This window comes from Lates calcarifer, linkage group LG18 (genome assembly GCF_001640805.2).
Source record: "Lates calcarifer isolate ASB-BC8 linkage group LG18, TLL_Latcal_v3, whole genome shotgun sequence".
Classification (NCBI taxonomy): Eukaryota; Metazoa; Chordata; class Actinopteri; family Centropomidae; genus Lates; species Lates calcarifer.
In genome coordinates this window covers 15195086-15209769 of record NC_066850.1, presented here as the reverse complement: position 1 = coordinate 15209769, position 14684 = coordinate 15195086, and the positions used below count along the sequence as shown (strand labels likewise).

The 14684-nt window shown below is 38.7% G+C and overlaps 1 protein-coding gene and 1 long non-coding RNA gene across 6 annotated transcripts in view; both read left to right on the top strand.

The window, feature by feature from the left end:
- Positions 1-4109, top strand: part of slc38a4 (solute carrier family 38 member 4) — a 31685-nt gene extending 27576 nt beyond the window's left edge. For all 5 annotated transcript variants that reach the window (XM_018684334.2, XM_051077586.1, XM_018684335.2 and 2 more), the window contains exons 15-16: positions 235-332; positions 526-4109. In XM_018684334.2, coding sequence (XP_018539850.1) covers positions 235-332; positions 526-630 — 203 coding nt within the window. In that variant the 3' untranslated portion in view covers positions 631-4109. The remainder of the gene's footprint in view (positions 1-234; positions 333-525) is intronic.
- A 6139-nt stretch (positions 4110-10248) lies between these two features.
- LOC127143521 (uncharacterized) lies at positions 10249-14417 on the top strand. Its single transcript, XR_007815001.1, has 4 exons — positions 10249-10372; positions 12082-12161; positions 13526-13565; positions 13730-14417. It is a non-coding gene; the product is annotated as an uncharacterized LOC127143521 (long non-coding RNA).
- The last annotated feature ends 267 nt before the right edge of the window (positions 14418-14684 follow it).

The window sequence follows — 14684 nt, the reverse complement described above, 5'->3', positions numbered from 1 at the left end:
TTGCCAACAGATATAAAATTATATAGCAGTTAATTACTGAATAGTTTTATCACCCAGCCATAGAAAGAAGTGTTATGAATATCTCTAAAGCAGGATGCTTTTAGTCCTGTGTTAAATTTTAGTGCAATTCCAAGGTGTGGTTCTGAGATGACTGATAAATATGAGCCCAGGTGTTTGTTTGAGATGCTATTATCTGATTGGCTGAATCAATCTTCCTTCTCAATTTTGTTGCAGGTTCTTCTGCCGCCACCATGCTCATCTTCATCCTACCCGCTGCCTTTTACCTCCGCCTGGTAAAATCACTGCCGTTCCGCTCCCCACAGAAGATCGGGGTAAGTGTGCGGGAACACCCACAAACACACACACACTATCCACACACAGCCTTCTCACTGTATCGTTTTTCTCATTCTTTCCCCCTTAAAACATGACTTTGACGTGAAATTTTAGCACCCCTGCTGTGCATCATCACACATCCAACCACATTTAATCCCTCCTGTGTCTGTTCTTTTGACTCCCTCTCCACAGGCGACCATCTTCCTGGTTGTGGGAATCGTCTTCATGATTGGCAGCTTGACGCTCATCGTCCTCGACTGGGTTCACAACCCCCCAGGCTCCAGCGGTGGTCACTAAGCTTTCCTCCTCTGATTCACATTAAGAGTGCAGCGACCTCCCCAAAACACCAGCTTCACCCCACCACTACCACCACCACCACCACCACCACCCACCAAGTCTCATCTGCCTCAGCTGGTCCCACATCTGGGAAAAGGTTCCCTTCGCTTCATCAAATCTCAAATATCAATCATAAAACCTCAACGTAAGAACATGATGCGCTGCACTGGGTTAAGACATCCCCCCAGAGAATATCACTGGAGGGGAATTTTTAAGCTTGCTTTATACTTTTTTGTCTTTTTTTTTTTCTTTGTTGCTCTAAAATTCTGGATGTGACACAACACAAACAAGAATATCAGAACCCAGAGAGCGGGAAACAGGCTCTGGTTTAAAGTGCCACCAAGATAACCTGAAATTATCATCATCATCATTGTTATTTCCATGAAGAGACAGAACAAACACACACTGTGTATCTCTCATCTGAAGCAAATCTGTGAACAGCAACTTGCAGGGCTGGAAAGACAATGCGAGTCCCTTAGTCCTCTGCACACTTGAAGGAGACATTTGGAGTTGGAGTGTGTCGTCCTCCATGAAACAAGGAGCACTTCTAGCATTACATTTCACTTTGTGAAAGATCTAACACACATGTGCACGCATGCATAATCATATATAGATATATCAAAACACATCTGCAGCTGTTTTACCCATCAATACCTGAAATCAAACCAGCAGATCTCTGGCTGGTCTAGCTACATGTTAACAATCAGAAGCTTTGCCTACATGCACATACAGTTTCAGTTGATCAGGTTCATGCTAGAGCTTCCCAGCTCCACATTAAAGGATCTTCCTTGCCAGCTGTTTTCATCCTGGCTGTGTGCACGAAGCAAGGCGATGCTTTCAGTATTAATGTCACAGAGGGATCTGAACATGCAAAGTATGAATGTACATAAGTGTATCTACTGAAAAAAATGAGTGTTGTACATAATATCGTACTTGAGCTCATACGGCTCTCTGCCATTCAGGTTGTATGAAGTTGAATCATCATTTCAAACACATAAATATACACCTGCTGGAATCATTTATAGGGCACTTGATAAGGCTGTACAGCCCAGTATATATGTATAAAAACAATTTTAAAGTATGTAGTTTAGAAGAGAACAATTGGACAATGCAGAAATTAATTAAATGTGACCAACAGAGCAAAACTGGAAATAGGTATTTTAAAAATGTAAATTCAAGATGCCGAGATTTTAAGTAAAATATTTTCAACTTGTGCCGAACTATCCTCATCACTGCCAAATGAAAAGCATCATCCTCTCCAAAACATAATAACATTCAATAATGTACGTAGTGATTTGGAAGAAGCTGGGTGGTAAACAATATCAGTACGTAATAAATACAGTGTTGATTTCTATACTAATATGCAGAGGATATGTGCAACACAGTAAACCAGGCTCAAAAACTAGGCTTCTTTTATAATTTCTCACTCAAATGATGAAATTTGTGTCTTTAAATGGTCATAATTAATGTGTTTAAAAATGAGTTTGTTTATGTTATTGTTCCAGAAATTTGGGAAATATGTTTTTGAGCACTTCAAGCAGAGCACACAGGTCATTACATCTGTATTCACAAGAATAAGGTTCAGTCATTAAGCTCAGTAGATTGATTATCAAGTTATTACATGATTTTAGAATTCACTCTGTCACTGTCATTTCTACACTCATACCCAAAATTATCATACACGTTTGAAAATTTCCTAATATTTTTTATCTAAAATTTTAATCAGATAATAAAAATTGTAACATGACAATAATTTTTATTTATGCCTTTTAGATCTTCTCGTTATAATTGGCTTCTAATACTGATGCCTTTGGTAGAATCATTGACAGCAACATCAATACCCCAGATTCATTCATATGACTTGTTCCCCAATGCCATCACGTGTCATGAACACATCCAGCCAAAGTGGACAACATTTATAGATCCTTTGCGGATCTACATACATGAAACAAATAGATATTTCAAATGAAATAGTGTATTATGTGCATGTTTTTGGATTACAAACATGGTCTTTTTGGACAATTGTATATGCTCTGTAAATAATCTTTATTTTATGGTACACTGACACTCATTGTCTGTGAGTGGGTTGTCGAGGGGATTCTGCCTTACAAGTCTTCTGCAATCCAGTGTTTGTTTTAGTTTATATATAAATATATATAACTTGTATTAGACATTTTTTCTTGCTGTATGACAGTAGTGTTTTTTTTCCTTTATTTGAAGCTTGTATATTTGTAGAAAATTGGGTTTCTATATATCCATTTTCATTTTCTAATGTTAGCTTGTCATATCAGGATGATCAACGGCCTACTTCATAACAGTTTATCACATGGTTTTCCCAGAAGTCTCAGAAACAAGGCAACAAGTTTCAGTGACTTATCAGCTCCTGCTGAGTAATACTGGGTTGAAATCAAAGGCACGAGTAAGCAGTTGATGAATGTTTTTTGAAAACAGGCAGAAGCAAGATGAGATCATCTCAAGTATTTTGTGCCCACACTACAGGAAGGTTCTTACAGGACAGAACACCTCAATAACTTGTTATAAGAGCTCATGTCTTTCTATTATTTACAGATTGGCACGTAATAGCATGTATGCAAACGCGTAACTGTACACCGATGCTAACATATAGCTACATGTACCTCTAAGACAGGATAACAAAATGCACAAGAACCTTCCATGTTTGCCAGTTTTGAAGCTCTACCAGGACAATCGTACACAGTTCTACAATGTATATCACTGCTGTCATACAAAAAAAAACCTTTTCAAATCTAGTTTTGGTGAGGTTTTATTTCTGTGACGTTACTTGAACTGAAGCTTTCCATGGTCTGATAAAGTCAGCAAGCTTGACTGAGGGGTCCACACGGCCCACTCAGTACCTGTTATGAATGTCCAATAATGTATTGTTCTCAGTTTGAAAATCTGGTGTACTCTTTCTAAATTTTCCAAATGTTTGGCTGCAACTTAGTTAGCCTCCTGCCGTGAGAGACTCATTCTGCTCACAGGCAGTTTTTAACAGAATTCTCCCAACACCACACCTCTACCCCTTTAGTATCTCAGGTATTCAGTCTGGATGAATTTCTGTCTTATTCTAGATACATTCAAATCTCTTCACCTCTTTTGCATGATTGAGCCAAGATGTACAATGCTGTTGTATATTGTGCTGGCCTAGATGAGAAGTCGTCTTGTGGATTTGTAGATGCAGACCCCAGCTAACGTTGACAGTGTTAGAGGAGTTGTACAGAACCACCTGCCTTATTTTTCTATGGACCCTCAGCCGTGGAGAAGCACTGGCTCAATGTTTCTGCTGTTCACAGCGTGTCTGCTTCCTGTGGATCAGGCTGAACATTCAGATTTGTAATTTTACCCAAACAAAGGGGATGTTCTTTTTTATCAGTGATGCTGTTTCATTATGATGACCAATAAAAATGTGAAATGAAAAAGTTTGTATTTTTGTACGTTTTCTTCAGCTGCCTTTATTTTGAAGATGTTGCACTCACAAGAAACCAAGGGTTAATTACAGACATAAACTGCCTTTTCATGTCCAACCAAAATAACGAGTGGTCAAAATGCACTAATGGAAGTGGGGCAGTGTTATATAAGTCCAATTTTAATGTGTACTAGTTTCTATATTCTAACACTGCTACACCAGGGCTTACATAACATGGTTCCAGACAACAGTCATCTCTGGATGTAACGACCAAAACCATATTTCTGGCATAACATTCAGATGATATTAGGTCTCTAGAAATAAAATAGATCATCCTGTTCCTGTCTAGCTAGCATCTACTGCTGACATGTAACACCAACTTGCAATGTTCCCAGATGGTTAAAATGAGGGGTGGGAAAAAGGAATCAGGTAACCTTTGCATTTCTTTCCAAATATCTTAAGGTGGACATAATAAGTTATGGTAGATATTCAGGGACTGGCATTGTATGTAAATGGGTGCTTTTTGGCTAAATATTACCTGCATAGTCAAGTATTTGATTTACAAAACAAAATGCCCAACCTCTTCCCACACATAAAACATATGGATGACCTAGAGAACTATTCAAACATTATAAAGGAGTATGTCACTGGACAAAAAATAGGGATTAACAAAAATATATTAATTGATCCTTCAGCAAAGGTTTCATTTAAAATAATAATAATAAAAAAACACACTAAGAAAAACTGATGAAAGTTTCAGCCCTCCCAGAATTTTGTTTTTTCATGTTGGCTGAGTAGAAATGATTGTTTTCCAACACTGAAAGGGTGCATGGTAGAGTATGTTTTTGTGTCTGTTATGTCTTCTTTTGGTTGGTTCCAGAAGTGAAATTCATTGCCTCCCTGCTGTACTGTATGTAAGTGCAATTTACTATTTTTAAAAATGTTGCATTTTTTTATTACACTATACTCATCTGAGTTACTAGATATTTTCTGAGCAAAATGTTATGTTAAAAATATGAAATTTAGGGGTGTCCTGGTAGCCTGTGGGTTAAAGCCTTTGTTGCATTTCATTTGTTGTATTGTCATTGCCTGTCTCTCCTCCCTAACTTCCTGTCATCTCTCTACAACTGGCTGTCAAATAAATGTCAAGAAATTATTCAAAAACATGATTATAACTGATTATAACATCTTATGTACCTAATAAATGAATATACCATCTCCCAAGAATGAGTAAAGTACTGTGTACACTCCAAGGTCAAGGTCAAAAAAATATCACTATGCAAAGGTACATTGTGCTGCAGAGGTCAGATGGACATGTTTGTGTGCAGGTGTGAGTGTGTTATTGATTTGTGTGTGTTCGCGACGGTGAAAGACAGAGAGACAGAGTGCACAGTATCACCAGATCAGGATGCAGGTCACATTCCACCACATGGTTTTGCTGCAAATCTGGTTACACAACACCTTGAGCTCCGACCTCTGGATGATAACCTGATGTATCCTCCCTTCACCTGCCACTGTATCCTCCATAGCTCAGAACACATTTCCACTTTTCTGTCTCACCCTCTCTCCTTCACTCTGCCTCACTACCTGCAGCTGTCTGTCATTGTGTATCTCTTAAGTATTTTTCATCACTCTAAACATTGTAGTTAGTTGATTTGTGCTGTTTGCAGTGGCAGATGGGAGGGTTCTGATGTATGACTGAATAAGCGATTTGAAAACTATATTCATCAGCCACAAAACAAAGCAAATCATAGGATGCAGGATGTGTTCAACCCAAGTGTGACTCAGTGTACGCAAACAAAGCACATACCTGAAGCATTGTGAGAGCAGCAATTAAAGTATAAAAGAATAATGGTCTTTCCTATACAGTGCAAATATAACGCTACAAAGACATGCAGATGCAGAACATAATAATAATTCAGAAATTTAATTAATTAAGAAATCCATGAGACACTGAATCAAGGCTGATTACCTTCCCATGATCCAAACCTACCTTTTTGTTGTTTGTGAGTTTGGCTGAATGAAGACATGTTATTCTGAACAAATTCTTCACAACCCACCTTTACTCCTGCACTCCTGTTCTTCTCCTTCCTCTGTTTCAATTTTTCATGATTCCCCAGTTCTCTACTCTTTTCTTCTCCCTCCAGACGTTCATCTCTCCTCTTTCTCCCTTCACTAAATTCCTTGCTTCCTCCCTCCTCTTCCCTCTTTGCCTCTCCCAACCCCAGCCCCCTTCTCTCCCCCTCTATCTTCTTTTTATGAGGATTAACTGTACTGTTCTGTACAGTGGGGTAAATTCCAGGAATATGCTCACCGTTAATAACCTACTATCTGTGTGGGAAAAGCCTCAGCTGTGCCACTGATTCAAAACGGGTTGATTTTGAGTCAAACTAGCCACGCAGATAGTATTCACAGAAAAATGCTAAAAGTGGGTTAGCTGCTAATTTTAGCAGAAGTTTGGTGCTGGGCAGGTAGCAAACAGTGGGTTTATCTGAGCTGTTGCTCTGTGCATCACCACCTGCTGGTAGAAACAGCACCAATGAGAGTTGTGGGAATGAATCAAAACATTAAAGTTGCAGGCCATAGAAGCAAAACAACTCGCAAAACAGCACTGAAATACTGAGAACTGCAAAGCTGGGTGATAATTCTCGGTGGGTGTTTCACCATGTGCAACCCCCTTCACTTTACACATGGTCAACTGATTTGTTGTTAATACAAAAATATTGATTACAGCAGCTTTAAAAAATGCCCCAGTCTCATGGTTAGACAGGCAGCTCCATTCATCATTGATCAATTTTCAGTCCAAATGTGGGTCATGTGCCAGCAGACTAAGCAGAGTAGTCGCAGCAGTTTTCTTGCTATATCCCCAGTTTTATGTGTGTATATATATACATATATATATATATATATATATATATATATATGTTCTGTATCTACCCTCACCTACCCCCGGGTGGGACATGTCAGGAATACCTCCAGAATGAAGCATCTTGGGGGGCATCCTGATCTGGTGCCTGGCTGACTTCATTTGGCTTTTTTTATTCTGAGCTGCTTGCAGACATCTGAGCTCCTCACCACGTCCCTGAGGGTGAGCCTGGGTACTAATTTCAGCCACTCGTGCTTGGAGTCTAAGCCTTTCGGACACCACCCAAACCGCACATGAGGGGTGACAGATGGATCATCTGTCCTGTAAAAGAAATACACACTAATAATAATGATGAATGAATGAATTCCTGAGGTCATTAAAGTGAATACTCTCCAGGCGATGCCCTTATGAAAGTCATTACAGATGGTAAAGGACACCCTTGCTGGATTCCAGCACCCAGCACTGTGAATAAGCTTTGCTGTAGGACTCCAGTTAACAGGCAGTTGTGTAACACAGATTCAATCTCCATTACAGCAGAGTGGAGTCAAAAACAGCCCTGCTCTCTCTGAATGAGAGAATCAGCTAAATGCTCATTAACATCACCACCACTGCACTGAACGACTTAACTAAATAACATAGAATAAATTGGATTTACAATTTATAGGAAATGATTTTGAGTGTATTTGTGTGTGTGTGTGTGTGTGTGTGTGTGTGTGTGTGTGTGTGTGTGTGTAGTTGGACTGGTGTTGTGTTTGAAATATGTCTGGTTCAACATTACATAAGCTCATGCTGCTGGTTGGAGGCTGGTTGCTCCTCTGGGAGCAGCATCCTGCATCCATTAATGCAATAAAAGGGTCACATGCGCAGCAGACGTCACACACACATACAGTCACAAACGTCAAGGCACACCCAAACACAGCCACACACACATTGTGCAAACACAGCCATATAAAAAACACACACTGTTGTCTCAGTAAATACAGGTTCTGGTGTTCCAGTAAAGCACAGGGTGTGTGTGAGATGTTGTGACCATGTGACGGCCAGGATCCTATCAGTTGTCTGCACACACACATACCTCCACAGTGTAATGTCACACGCTAGTCCTCTTCAGGCACAGAGGAAGGACAATGTAAACAATGGATAAGAAGGTGGCAGTGACAACTATTTCAAGAGAGTTAAATGATTCAAATTTCATTGAGGTTATTAAAGCATAATTCTCAAATATTCATCGTATTACTCATAACTATTATGATGTAATAGTTCTAAATTATTTCTGTGGTTATTTATGTAGGCTTTTGTACAGTTTACATTTTTTTATGGCAGACAGTTGACATGTTATTTTTCTTTTAGTTTTATTGTCTATTTAGCTATTATTAGTCCAACTTCTAGTCTTATTGCTACTATTGTTATTAGTTACTGAGTCTGGTTCTGCTCGAGGTTTCTGCCTAGTGCTGCTCATGGTGGGAACTGTTGAGTTTCTCTCTGTAAATTCTAATAATATAAAGAGTGTGGTCTAAACCTGCTCTATATGAAAAGTGCCTTGAGATAACTTCTGTTGTGACTGAATAAAACTGAATTGACTTTACTTGACTGACGTTTTTTGGTCTGTTGTCTGTATATATTATTGTTCTGTTTTGTAAAATATGGTTGTTTTAAGTTTATTTTTCTTGCAGCAAATATATTAATGGTAGTTTTGTTTTCCTATAGAATACAGTACATTCTAGATAGAACAGTTTTCATTCATTCATATCATTTTTAATGTTTTATTTTTGGTCAGTGCAAACAGTTTATCTACTGATAAAGACATGTGATATGGTCAAAGCTGTAGATCAAATAAGTAAGTGGTCCTTGATTTAAGAAAAATAATAAATAAATAATGCTAATAATAGCTGCCATGTCCAAGTTTTAAAATAAACTTTTATTTTACATTGATCATATAAAAATATATTGCTATGACCATGTATTTGTTATTGTTTTTAGAGTGTAAATTCTGTTTTGCATTCACATTTATATTCCATTCTTTTTCATGCTTACAAACTTCTCTGTGTATCTGTGGGGTGAGTACAGAGTGGGATTCAGGTCACCTCCTCTCACTCGGCAGCTCCTCTGGCTCCCTGAGTGTCAGAGATCAGAGCCCGGCTGTTTGATTTGGTGTGTTTTGCTGGGAGGTGCTGCGTGACACGCCGGTGGTGGCAAAGAATGGCGACACGGTGATAGAAACCACGTTCTGGTGTGAGAGGGCAACCCTGCCAGCCGAGGACACGCACCCCAAGGTGCACACACAAAGAGGATGGTCTTGATTCTGACCTCTCAGGAGCCTCAGCAGATGATATAAGAGTGTAACAGTGCAGCAGGTCAGGGGTGTGTCAAAACAGCAAAGATACAAAACTCCAACGTTCCTCAAAGGTGACATTTCTATCTCTGTAGCAGCTCTGACCATAAATAGAAAAGTCTTCTAAGGATAGGACAAGGTAACAAAATGTAACCTTTATTTAATTAGTTAGAGAGCACGTTTTTAAAAAAGAAAGAAAACAATACATTTCCACCTTCACTGAATGCTGTAATACTATGTTTAACATGAGTTTGCACTGTGAGGCAGGTTCTGAGGCATCAGAGTTCCTCAGTTTATACTGATATACTGCTACAGATATACAGCCTGGGATCAAATCCAAACAAGGACCGTCTCTGCTTTCATTGTATCTGTCCTCTCCCGCTGTGTTGGAAAAATAAATCCATTTTATTTGCAGAGGGGACTGTGTAAATGAAGTATGTAAAGCTGTAACATTGAACTTTCTGTATGTTCAGTTTAAACATTTCCCGCTCACCTCACTGCTGAGCACATCACTCCCTTTCCAAGAAAATTCAGAGCCTTTGCTATGTTTGCAAACACTGAGCTCCATCCCTACAGTTTCATATGTCCCTGTGAATCATACTGTACCTGTATATACAGTATAATGGAATTCTATTGTTCTATGAGGTAGTGAACAAGTGGCACTGATCAAAATGTTTCCCTTGATTGTCTTGAAGTCTTAAAAAGAGACATTATGCTCACAAATCTTCTCGAGTGGTGTTTTAATGTCAATAGAAATCATTAAACATCTTCTAATTTCAGGTCTAAAGTTAACAGCTGGAGTAATGGCATCATTGTGATTACTTCCTCTGGATGAGTTAAGATCCCAGGGAATTGTGACTCACTGGGTTTTTGATAACAGTTTACATTCCAAAGTCACAGCCAAACAATGACAAGTCATCTTTGGCTGGAAATTGACCCCATTGGTACAGATAGGTCAGTTCAAAGGTGACTGCTGGGGGATTTCTGTCTTGACTGACTCCAAATAATGTCAGGAAATACCATAACTCCCAGACTGAACGTGAAGAAATGCACTGAGATAAGTTGACACTACAAGAATGGGGTAAGAAGCTATATATAACCTGCTGTAAGTCATTTGTTGTATTGCTGTATCGTTTTTCACTGGGTTCTAGTTTCTGTGTCCTCGTGTGCTTTCACATGTTGGCTCTGTTATGAATTTACACAGAAAACTCAGCTAACTGATTCCACAAAATAAAATGCATCTGACGTGACAGTTACAACTGAATTTTGGCCCAAAGAACTTGTAGTAAAAAGATGGTTTCTAATCTCTCTAATCTAGTGTTTCTCAGCTGTCATGGATGAGTAGATGGTTGGAATTTAGCACATCAGATAGTGTCAGGAACATTATTCTCTTTCTGATGCCCGTTGTGGCAACACCACCCAGTTTTGGCAAAGTTAAAACAAACGTTCAAATGTGAAATTTGAATCTGAACCAGGATGAGTGTAAACAATAATGTATTATATTACCACTGGTAGTGCAGTACCCAAGACTACAAGTGTAAAACTGCTTACAATCCATACATCTGAAATAATAATTCAATCATATGATACATAATAATATAGCACTGATTGGAGCAACAATGTGTACTATACTTTTGTTACTTTTAAGTATATTTTGCTAATACTTGTACTTTTCTATACTTTTACTTAAATGCTATGCAGGATTTTTACTCATGCTCATGTTTTTTTGAACATTATGAAAATGCTACTGTTACTTAAAGCAGCAATAGACAACTTTTCTGTTTCAACTTGTCATCATGAAGTAAATGATGATTGCACAATGTAATGGCTCTGAGTAATGAAACCATCAGCAGTTAGACCGGTTCCCATTTAGCTTCACTTTTACTATACATTATTGTCTGCCACTGAGTGTGAACTTATGCAAAAAAAAATTGAAGGCTTAATTTACAGTACAGTCCCTGTAGTCCCTGTGGGACTGACTATGGATATCTTCACAGGTCCAGTGGTCAACCATGATTTGCAGTGGTAGTCCTTACTGAGTGAGCTCCAAGACTTAAGGGGGTTTAAAACCAACAGTCACTTTGTCCCCACTAGATCAGTTAGTAACAAAACCTGCCTGTTCATTAGTACAACCAGGTGTTTTACTCTACCTTCATCTAAGATCAGCATTTCATGCTAATTTTTTAAGGTTGTTTCCTGCTTTGGACAGCAGCTAGGCTGGCAGCAGACAACGTACAGAGTACTAAATATACACCATACTTGCAAAATGGTGCAGGAGAACAGGCTGTAGATGTTCCATTTTCAAGAATTACAAGAGTTTACATGGTCTTTGAAGTCTTTCAGACATTGCTAAATATCTTAAGTATGTGTGGCGGCAAGAGAACAGACACTACATTAAACCCTTTTGATGCAAAAACAATATCTTTGAAAATTACAAAATGGAGGGGATTTTACTGGAACATACAGTTGTTATTTTAAAAGGCTTAGTTGTGTTATTTTCATGAAAGAGACGGTCACAGCCAGGAGGAAATATGTATGGTATTGTACAAACAGGGTCAGCAGGCCCAGACAGGGCCAGTATGGAATTCATAATGTAAATCCACAGAGCGGCTGACCCTCTGATGATACTTTATTAAAACAAAAAGGACCTCTGGCACCGCAGGAAGGTACGACTTCATTATGAATGACAGTAGAGTCAACAATACAGAGTTCTGAAGTTGTATTTGTTCAGGTGGAGCTGTTGTTTTATCTGCGCTCACCCTCAGTGTGTTTTCGGATGTTCCTGTGCAGGTGCTGTGTTTCCTTCAGGTGATTTAATCCTTTCATAACCGAGCATGACTGAGCAGAATTGCTGGAAATGCTGAGCTGATGTGAGTGATTGTGTGAGAAAAAGACAATTGAGCACGTACACTAAACAATGGACACTCCTGTATTCATATTAGTGGAAGATAATAAGTCTATTTTATTTTCCAAGTTTATTTTGGTGGCATATTTGAAGCCGAGGGCTCAGTAGCACTTATGCACTGCGATTCAAAAGATCACTTGCCAATCTACCTGTTACGCCTTTTTAAACATTTTTTTTGGTTAGTCATCCATGGTGGCTTGTTCATCCTTTGTTTATTCCAAAATATGAAACATGATTCACGAGGTGACACATCTCTTCCTCTTCAGCAGAGGATTATACCCAGAAAGTTAGAGAACACAAAGTGCACCTGTCACAGAAGAACTTTTTGAATATCAAACAGTAACAAATAGAAAAGTATTTACCTGTTGGTGCAATTTTGCTACATCACCATGTGTCATCACCTATAGGGTTGAGCACTGTAAACACTGGTGTGTGATAGTGGTGTATGCAAATTAAATTAAAATGAGCTTCCTCCAATGCCCCCTTTCCCCTCGGCTAAAAACTACCGCCAACTAACTTCTGCTTATTTATTGTAACAGTGAAGCAGCACTGACTTGAAGGGCCAGTCATTTTTTGCAGATTGTACCTTTAGATTCTGTGGCTGAGTGTCAAAGGATCAGATCTTGTGAAACAATAGGAGGGGAGGATTATCTTTACATCTCTTCATCATACATGTGTCAAAGCAGCCTGCCAACGCCTGGTTATGTTACAACTCATGACAAAGAATATTTAATTTCATCACAGTTCCTCTGTAAAGGCTTCGTCAAATGCAGCAACCTTTCACTTAAATTTGGTGAACACAAGCACGTTTCAGAATCCCATAGTGCTCTGTGTCACGGAACATTTTTTAGTGGAGCATTCAGACTCCTGTGAACTTGTAAAGCCAGAAAAATGTCACATGACCACATTGTATTTCTCAGGTATTTGCATTCAGATGATCAGTCACAGGTAAATATTGACACAGAGAAGTGAGTAAGCCAGGATGTAAATAATGGTCACACGTTTGTTCATGGCCTTTACTAATTGACAGGAAGTCACATGAAGTTATATGAATGTATTTATAAAAATTACTGTACACATGCAAAAAGGCTGTTAAACAAACTTGAAATATGAAATAGATGAAATAGGACTCCAGCCATGTCCTTTATTTTATAGGAGGAAAATGAGATAATGACCATTTTGTTTTAGTTTAATGAAAAGACAGTATCTCTGTATCGTGCAATGCCTGTATCGACAGTGCAATGCTAAATCAGTGGAGAACTCAAGCAATTTGTCAAGGAATTTCCTGTCAAAGATCAATAAAGTACTATTCTATTCTACCTCTTTCAGGCCTGAGAGCGAGGCTAACCTGGACCAGACTAATCTGGAGGTATAAGTTTGAGTGGTAACACCAGTCAGACCTGTTTAAACCTACTTTTTTGAAACTGAATTCCTTGAAAAGAACCCTGATTTAAATGGTAATCTTACTTTATGAAACACACCTCTGGTAACAAACTCAGGAATGTTTGAATTTGACCTTTCATATGTTTTCAGCCCCTGAACTGGGACACGGCGACAGAAGAGCATGTCTCACTGACCTTTAACTACGTGGCACCATCAGAGACAACTATCCAATGTACAATACACCAGACCAACAAGATGAGTCAGCACCAGTATCTTCTGCCAGGTTAAAACTTAGTGTATATGGTGTACAGGTATATGAAACAAGAAGACGATGCAAACTGAGACAACACGGTTTTCATTGTACATTTGATAAAGCAGATTAAACTGGCTGCAACCAGTCCAGACATGGAATGCACTAGAAACATTTGTTGGCCTCACCTTGTTGGGTGTGGCTGTGCTCCAAAGGCAGCAAGATGCTCTCAAACTGCTGCATCATCTACACTACATCAGATGGTTTTTGCAGGTTTGTTTGTTGATTTATCTTGTGTCCTTTGCCAACTAACTGTATAAACTGCACTCCAGTTTCTGGTTAATACTGGTAGTATTTCCCTCTCAGGTTCCTGTTGACCAGTTTCATTGTATGATGTGTTTTTAATGCTAACTAAAGTGACTTTTGCTTAAATGTAAAAGACAGTTTCTTATACATTCTCCATTCAGTATTTAGTAACAGTGTGTAGTATTCAGTACACACTGCAATAATGACATTCAGTAATCAGAGGGGTTAAAATGCTTGACCAAAAGTTAATCTTTAATTAAAATACCATTCTCTTGAATCTGACTTATTCTCTAAATGCGGTTATGTGTACAAAGGAAAGCTTAAACCTGTGAGCCTCTGAGTATTTGCAACATTTTTACCCAGAGGCCTTTGTGCTCATTGTGCAGAGAGGGTTACGACTCTCAGATAATCAAGTGATAAAAATGATGAGGTGCAAATTAAAAACTAAATGTTTCTATGTGTGCTGCTCTTTTAGCCACAAGGCTACAGCAGGAGGTTAATTCCACTAAAATGAATAAGTGATTTATTGTAATCTTACAACACCTCACA